General features: G+C 30.4%; 2 protein-coding genes across 3 annotated transcripts; one reads left to right on the top strand and one right to left on the bottom strand.

Annotated features, from left to right (window-relative positions):
• Nucleotides 1-4052: 4052 nt before the first annotated feature.
• Nucleotides 4053-6743, top strand: LOC127126366 (cytokinin dehydrogenase 1). Its single transcript, XM_051055286.1, has 5 exons — nucleotides 4053-4851; nucleotides 4936-5063; nucleotides 5159-5419; nucleotides 5615-5877; nucleotides 6124-6743. Exons 1-5 carry the CDS (start codon nucleotides 4194-4196, stop codon nucleotides 6446-6448), a joined length of 1635 nt encoding a protein of 544 aa, XP_050911243.1. The 5' UTR covers nucleotides 4053-4193; the 3' UTR covers nucleotides 6449-6743.
• A 29-nt stretch (nucleotides 6744-6772) lies between these two features.
• Nucleotides 6773-8630, bottom strand: LOC127126367 (uncharacterized). 2 transcript variants are annotated; one of them, XM_051055287.1, is made up of 3 exons: nucleotides 8391-8630; nucleotides 8165-8246; nucleotides 6773-7382 (listed from the first exon to the last, which is right to left on the bottom strand). In XM_051055287.1, the coding sequence occupies exons 2-3, from the start codon at nucleotides 8172-8174 to the stop codon at nucleotides 6952-6954; spliced, it is 441 nt and encodes a 146-aa protein (XP_050911244.1). In that variant the 5' UTR covers nucleotides 8175-8246; nucleotides 8391-8630; the 3' UTR covers nucleotides 6773-6951. The 2 variants fall into 2 exon arrangements, with proteins under 2 accessions (XP_050911244.1, XP_050911245.1); XM_051055288.1 differs by having other exon boundaries at nucleotides 8395-8630.
• Nucleotides 8631-9074: the final 444 nt, after the last annotated feature.

Here is a 9074-nt window from a genome sequence, read left to right as displayed (position 1 = left end):
TAAGTTCATAACGAATAATACTCGTACAACAAAAGTGATAAAAATTACTTTTATACAGACTCGAAAGCTAAGAAATTTGCGCACACCACATGCATCTACTCGCCTCATGGGTGAAGCAATGGAAAAAGCCACGAAATAAAAAAAGTGTATGTTTTGCGTGCACGCCTCCCTGTAAGCCTCGCGGGTGAGGCAATGTTGAAAGTTGATATTTATGTTGAGAGAAATATGAGATTTTGAGACACTTTCACAAGGTTTCACCTTGACCCAAAGTTGATGGTGGTACTACTTTAACCACCAACCATCTTTTTTCTCTCTTCAAAACTTCAATCCCTCTTCAACAAAATTAATTAAATTCACATGAATCTTGATCTAGCTCATCCCTTGGTAACACATATGTAAGATTCTTTTCTGAAGCTACTTTCTCAACCACAATTTCCTCTGCCAATCATGTCCCTTATAAAGTGCAAACAAATGTGGATGAGTTTTGTCCTTTCATGATACATTTGTTGATTAGTCAAGTGAATTCCGCTTTGACTATCACAATGTGTCTTCACAAGTTCATGCTCTTCAAATCTCAAATCATGTCTCTTAATCATATAACATTTAACCCCTTAAACAATGTTAATGTATTATGTTTGATCAAATATGATTTTTCATCAATTAATGCATTTCATCATTCATCTTCTTCAATCATTTTATATTGCCTTTGCTTTCAAATAGCTTTCAAATACTTCGTTGAAGATATTTGATTTTGAGTCTTGCCATCCTTCATACACATTCAAATTATAATAAATAAGATCAACATAATCATATTTTGGAGATGATACAATTCTTGACAACTTCCATCAAAATATTTGACTTTTTTTTATAGTTATGTTATTCTTACATCCAAATTGTTACACTAATTCTCCCACCAAAACGCTCTTCCCCGTATTTACACGGTAAACAATGTTTTTTTTAAATAAAATAATATTAAATATTTATTTTAAATAAAAAATTATTTATAAAAATTATTATTTTTAAAATTAATTTTATAACAAAAATATAATATTTGTCATTAACCAATTTTATTATTATATTAATCATAAAAATATATATTATTAATCACATATATTTCCTCCTAATAATTTATTAACCGACTTCACTATTTCATTAACCAATAAAAGACATAATATTAATCAAATTCTGACATTAATTTATAAATTAAATTATAAGTTAATATTATTTGTTTTATTGGTTAATAAAATAGTGAAATTGATTAATAAAATAGTAGAAAAATATGTGGTTAATAAATATTTTTTTTATTAATAGAATAATAAAATTAATTAATGATAAATATTATATTTTTATTACAAAACTAATTTTAAAAAAGGTATTATTTAAAATAAAATTTTAATTTTTTTATTAAAAAGATATTATTAACGGTATAAATATCATAAATAGTATTTGGTATAAATATTGGTATAATAATTTAGGTGTAGAAATAGCATAACTCTTTTTTTATAAATAAGATGGTTGCTAAAGGTGTGTAAATAACCTACCTTACAAAACTCAAAATTGTATCACAATTAAACTGTGAATATATATATTATATATATATATATATATATATATATATATATATATATATATATATATATTATATATTATATATAATATATATATATATATATATATATATTATATTAATTGTGGTTAAAATAGATGTCCTACAAACACGAACAAATTCTAAAAGTTTAAGACAACTATGCTAATAGATAATGTTTTTATGCAATGCGTTAATCAATCGTGTACCATATTATCTAAATGATTGAATTAAGGAGTAATTAAAAAGGGACAATTTTGTCTTTATATCTGATTAAAAAAAATTCTAAATAATATGTGTTGGTATTTAAAGAATGAGAAAAATTCTGACATTAAATATAAAACATGCTATAACTGGAAGGAGTCATATACTTCTTTGCCATCTTGAGTTAAAATATAGTTTTTGATTCCACTTATATGGTTGCTAAAAATCCAATAATAATTCTCACAGTTCCTTAGTGTCCCAACACTATCTTCATTCTCAGAAACCCATGAACCTTTATTGAAACATATTTAAGATTTTTTTTTTTTATACATAAAAAAATAGATTATTTTTTATATTTTTAAAAATGATTTTTATAAAAAAGATTAAAATATCATAAAAAAAATTAATTCGTTATTTCTAATTTAAAAGATTAATTTCGATATCTAATAAGATTATAGAATAGTCGAAATCGTAACTTTTTCAAAAAATTATATTTCAAATTTTTTTTTTATAAAAGATAATTTTAAATAGTTTTAAAATTAAATAATTTTTTAAAATTTTAATATCAAAAAATATTTCAATAAAATGATGAACTACTTAAAATAATATTTTAAAAATGATATTGAAACCAAATTTTTATGAAATATTCTATTATAAAAATATATAACCCTATTTATTATTTAAGTCCTTCATGTTCCTCTTCATAAATATAGCCTAACAAAATTAACAACTTTGAGATTCGAATTGATGTTGCATTTATCCTCTCCATCATGTGAGTGTGTGCTTTGTTGCAAATCTTGGTGAAACCAAAACCAGTAACTTGGGATTGAAATTTCACGAATCTTTTCATGTCCTAATGTCTTTCTTTTTTTCTTTTTTTTTTTCATTATCAAGTGGTCCACTCTCTATGTATTCATAAACATGTACTAGTATTATCAATTTGCTTTGAGAGCAAAATCCATATAACCTAAAATAGATCGAGAGCATTTGTCACCCCACAATTAAATTTGACAGCTTCATATATTTTTATAATCTTTAAATTATTCATAGATAAATTTGATTCAAAAGTGTGAATAAAATTTTTGATAATTTATTCAAAAAATTTGATGATAGACTAAATTTTCAGTAATTTACTTTTAAATTGTCGATAAAATTTTTTTATCTTTTTTTTAAATGTTTAGTGTATCATAAATTTTGAAAAATATCATATCTTATCGGAAATTTTGAAAAGTATGGTAATTTATTGAAAATTTTGAAATTTTGGATAGTGTAAAAAAAATCAAAATTTTCTGAATTTTTTTTTAAAAAATTTATCAGAAGAATTCTAATATCTTTTTTGAAAATTCTGATCAGTATGTGAGGTGTCAAACTTAACTGAAGGAGTGGTAAGTTAATTGCTCCAAGATTGAAGTGACAAAGGTGATTTAATTGAGCCGAATGTGTTTTTTTTAGTACTTTAATGGTTAATATATCACTAGTGAATAAATGAAACTGGTTTAGTTAATATATCACTACTGAATAAATGAAACAAAACAAAACAAATAGGAAATAGGAGTGACAAACATATTCGATTCGATTTGTTATTTTTTAGACAGATCAAGGTTTTAAACTCGCAACTTCTAATAAATCTGTCCTACCCTATTTTTTTTCTTCCATATTTTAAACATGCACCATGAATTATGTCACTTTCGCTCCAATTTATTTCTTTTTTCAGAATTTTATAGATTATATACGGAACATATATTTTCGTTTTTCAACCCTAAATCGAAATTTAGAGTTTTAAATTAGGTATAATATAAAGACTATATTGTTTATTCATTAATTATTACGAAGAATTAAATTATCTTTTAATTTATTGAAAAATACTTGAATGAGATCATAAAAAATTTCTTTAAACTTAATCAGAAATCTTGAGTTTGAATTTATTTTTAAATTAACAGTGTTAAATTCTTTTGAACGAAAGATTATACAATTTTTTTTACATCTACATACTCATTAAATCATTTCAGTTGGCAGTTGTATATGAACATCATATTATAGGGGCGGGGGGGTTAAACTCGCAACAAACCCGTGTCATTTCACTTATTCATCTAAAAGTAAAATTTCTGCCATGAGACTTTTATTAATAAAATTTAAAGCATACATTCAACAGCATTGAGATTCATACCTATTTTTACTTGTACTTTCTACATATCACCAAATATACACATGATAAAGAATTTGTTACCATTACAAGGTGCATCAAACACACCTCAAAGACACCTACATCAAGACTATCATGTTTGTCTATAAAAAGGGGTTACCTCTTCAAATTGTCTTCTCAACTTTTCATTTCTTTATGGTCTGCTAAACCTTTCATTCTTCTTCTATACCCTGCCTCACAAAAACAACATTCAAGCAAACCATGGCATTAAAACTTTTTGGTTTCTCAAAACATGTCATACTTTCATTCATCAAAATCACTATACTTCTAATCCTTAATTTTATGATTAACAAAGCAGACTCAGGCTGCAACAATTCTGTTATAACTTCAATAATTCCAATTCAACACTGTGAAATCCTAACATCATTACAATCACAATCCTTTGATGGACACTTGAGCTTAAAAAACAATGAAGAAGCTGCTAAGGACTTTGGTAACATACATCATTTTCCTCCTCTAGCAGTGTTGCATCCAAAAACTGTTTCGGATATTTCACGTACTATAAAACATGTTTTCGAAAAAGGGTCTGATTCAGAGATGAAGGTAGCTGCTAGAGGCCATGGACATTCCCTTCAAGGTCAGGCACAGGCACATCAAGGACTAGTCATCAAAATGGAGTCGCTGAAGGGTCCTGAAATGAAAATTCAGACAGGTGAATTTCCTTATGTGGATGTCTCGGGTGGGGAGTTGTGGATAAACATTCTGCATGAGACTCTTCAATATGGATTGGCGCCGAAATCTTGGACAGATTATCTTCATCTAACGGTTGGAGGCACTCTCTCGAACGCTGGAATAAGTGGACAAGCTTTTAAGCATGGACCTCAGATCAATAACATCTTCCAGTTGGAAGTTGTCACAGGTACTGCTCAAACAGAATCCAAGAGTTTTTTTGTTTTGTTTTATAAAGATGAATGAGAATAATTGTTCCCTTTTTGCATTGCAGGAAAAGGAGAAGTTGTTACCTGCTCAGAAAATCAAAATGCTAACCTTTTTCATGGTGTTCTTGGAGGGCTTGGTCAATTCGGCGTCATCACCAGAGCTAGAATTTCTCTTGAACCAGCGCCAAAGATGGTGAGTATACTGTACCCTCATTCTCTAATATAAAAGTACAGAAAAAAGTTTTCAAGAATATACTTTTTATGACATAATCTGTAAACATTTTACAGGTGAAATGGATTAGGGTGCTCTATTCAGATTTCTCTAAATTTACAAGAGATCAAGAAAATTTGATATCACTTAAGGACACATTTGATTATATTGAAGGATTTGTAATCATAAATAGAACTGGTCTCCTTAATAGTTGGAGATTATCTTTTGACCCGAAAGATCCACTTCAAGCCAGCCAATTCAGTTCAGATGGAAAGACTTTTTACTGTCTTGAGATGGCAAAATACTTCAAACCCGATGAAGCCGAGGTCATGAATCAGGTAAGACAAAGACACACCTACGAACTTATTCACTCTGGATCTTTGAATTACAATGAGAATAGCGAAATCACAGTGCCGCTGTGATTTCGCTATTTTCACTGTTAATTGTGATTTCGCTATTTTCACTGTTAATTTAAACATGCACTCAATCTCATTAGCTAAAAAAAGATATAACTTTTTTCCATTTAAATGCAGGGTGTTGATGACCTACTGTCAAAATTGAGTTACATTCAACCAACACTGTTCCTGTCAGAAGTTTCTTACGTGGAATTTTTGGACAGAGTGCATGTTTCTGAGATGAAGCTAAGAGCAAAAGGCTTATGGGATGTTCACCATCCTTGGCTGAACCTTCTGATCCCAAGGAGTGAAATTCATGACTTTGCTAAACAAGTATTTGGCAATATTCTCAAGGACACAAGTAATGGTCCCATACTCATTTACCCTGTCAACCAAACCAGGTATCTATCATGTCTTAGCTTGACAAACTTTATGCCTCCAGCTAGTACATGTTTGGATTTACCTTTTTGAGTATATATTTTTGTATGTAACTTATTTTAGGACTCAACAAAATTGATATAACCAAAAGTATAATTTAACCTTGTTTATCTCCAAATTGATATAAGTTAAGTTAGAAACATGAAGAAAAATAGTAATTTTGACTTCAAATTCTTTGTCCAACGCGACTTTCGACTTATTTTTTTCAGGTGGAACCGTAAAACATCTTTGGTCACTCCAGAGGAAGATGTTTTCTACCTAGTGGCATTCCTAACATCAGCAATCCCATTTTCTAGTGGTGAAAACAGCTTAGAATACATTCTAAGCCAAAACAGAAGGATCTTAGATTTCTGCACCCATGCCAAACTAAATGTGAAGCAATATCTTGCTCATTACACCACACAGGAAGAATGGCAAACTCATTTTGGGTCAAAATGGGGGGCCTTTGTGGAAAGAAAAAGAGCCTATGACCCACTAGCACTACTTGCCCCTGGCCACAGAATCTTTCAAAAGGAAGGGTCTACCTCCATTTAGTTTTAGAATGTAAGGTTGTGAATTATTGATTAATAATAACCTTATATGTTTCCATGCTCTTAATAATTGTAAATTTGTAAGCATGGCCATTGAATTCACACTTGAAAAAGAAATGGATGAATTGCTTTTGGGTCATAACTACAACACTGACTAAGAAAAACACCAGCAATGAGCTAGTGGGAGTATGAGCATTTGGGAAAAGGGGTCCTATAGGTAGTTTGCAACAAATTTGAGTTTACATCTTGGTACCACTTTTGTAATGAAAAATGTAAGCAAAGAAAGGGACTATGAACAATGTGATATTGCATATTATTCCAAAACAAATAACAGTAAAAGACCAACTATATTTACAAGAAAATAGTTTCATAGTATTTTCAACAAGATTTTTTTTCTGATATTACATTACTCATTGAGTTTAACAAGGATTGGTTGAGAAGATAAACACAAGATTATCGCCCTAGTTAAAAAGATGCAATTATAAGTGCTTACAACATAGACAATAACTATTCACCCTTAGTCGCACCAGTCCAACCAAGTCCGGGCCTGCTTACTTCTCCCTGCGGTTCCTCGTAGTCTCGTGCATCGCGGATTGAAGCTTCAAAGTCAGTTGAATCACTTGCAACAGGAAGAAAACTACTGATATCATCTCTAGCACCAAATCCACCAGCCCGGATCACATCATCAGGTGTTATGGATGCCTCCATGTTAACATCCCCAGATACATCAATTTCCTCAAGAGACTTACCCTTTGGACAATTTTCTCCGCCTTTCAAATCACCCGCCTTTGTCTCTTCAATATCGCCCGAGGCTCTTGTAAAATGTTCTAAAACATCTTTGCCATCATCAATCTTAGAAAGACTGGTGTCAGTGGATAAGTCCTGCACTGGTGGAGTGCTGGATAAGTCCTGCACTGGTGGAGTGCTCCCATTTTTACCTGGAGCATCATGTAACATAACCATTACATCAAAAAATGGAAATAATCAAAAAGAAATATAAAGTGCATAATTACTAGGTAAAGAGAACCCTATTAAGTAAAAATCCACTTCCACGTTATCTCTAGAGTAGTTTGGAACAACTTCAAATAAGTATATCTTGCAACCAAAGACTATGCACCTTTGTAACACAGACACCTCTGAAAAAATGTGTGTCCAGGTCCGTCTCAAGGTCAGACACCTGACCCGACACTTATAATTATGTTTAATTTATTCATTTTTCCAAATAATTACCTGTGTATCAGTGTCGGGGTCGTATTTGAGGTATCCAAGTTATTCATAGCTATGCACTTCTTCTATAAAAGGTTAAATAAAGTGCACACTGACTTGAGTGGATGAAAAAACATATAGGCTTTTGAAAAAACTGTTATGTTTCAGTAGACCAAATGATTTGGTGAAACTGCTCTAACATGCTGAGGGTATAGTTCAACAGAAGTAGACCAAATAATTGAAGATAATTATGAATCAAGTACAAAACATTTCCATCAAGAGTATATAGTGTCGGGATGAGTGAATCATGTTAGTGCTTTGGCATGCTTCACTCATTCATTCTATTATTTTCTTCAAGTAAATAAATTTATTCCCTTATTTCAACCGTTTGAATTTACACAAAACCGAACTAAACCAAAATTATTGATTTGGTACACCCATTCAGAATATCGAATGGTAACCGTTAAAAGAACTGTAACAGTTAAAAGATAAAGTAGTTAATTATAGCAGCCACCTTGCATCATTATATCTGATTGGTATTGAATTGCATTCGAGTTTCAGTTCATTGAGATCCCAGAAATTATGAAAGTCTTGACCTGCAAAACAAAGTAAATTAAAACAGTGGCATTTTGATTCTACCGTAAATGCACTAGAACAATCATGATTAATACTATAGTATCAGAATATGAATATAGTGCAAAGTACACATCAAATAAATTATTGAAAGAGTACCGTAGTACCTACAATAAATGATTGAAAGCGAAGGGTATAAGAGAGATATGAGAGAAGAAGCGTGCGTGACCGAAGAAAAAAAAACAGATTCTGGATTTGCGGTGAGTGTGGGGGTGTTGGAAGTTCGGCGACGGAGCAAAACAAGACACGTGTGTTTTACACTGCGTTTTGGCAACGCTGGAGATCCACTCCCTTTTGTTTTATCATAACTGCACCATTCAAGGGTGGTTTCAATACTTTATCTTAGGGCTGTACATTTAGGGTGTGTGTTTCTTTTAAGGTTTTAAAAAATATTTTTGAGAATATTGTCATGGGAATGCAAGATTCTCATGTTTGACTCAATTTTTTCAAAATTATTCCAAGGTATATTTTATTTTCAGAAACTTTATTTTCACATGGTTCTTTTATTTTTATTCCAAGGTTTAAAGGGTGGGAATCCAACATTCCCATGGAAATAAAATTCAACTAATTACAACTCCCCACTACTACTCACATTTATTTATTTATTTTATTTTATTATAATTTTTAAATTAAATAAATATTATAAACATTCCTAGGAAATTTGATTTTTACCAAACACTTGGATATGAATATTGTTCCAAGTAATAATAATGATGGGAATAAGATTTCAAGGAATGTTACTTCTAAACTTAAAAGAAACACACCCTTATATATCGGATTTGGCAATCTAA

Source organism: Lathyrus oleraceus, chromosome 3 (genome assembly GCF_024323335.1).
Source record: "Lathyrus oleraceus cultivar Zhongwan6 chromosome 3, CAAS_Psat_ZW6_1.0, whole genome shotgun sequence".
Taxonomy (NCBI): domain Eukaryota; kingdom Viridiplantae; phylum Streptophyta; class Magnoliopsida; order Fabales; family Fabaceae; genus Lathyrus; species Lathyrus oleraceus.
Note: the sequence above shows the minus strand (reverse complement) of the source record. Positions and strands in the feature narration are given on the sequence as shown.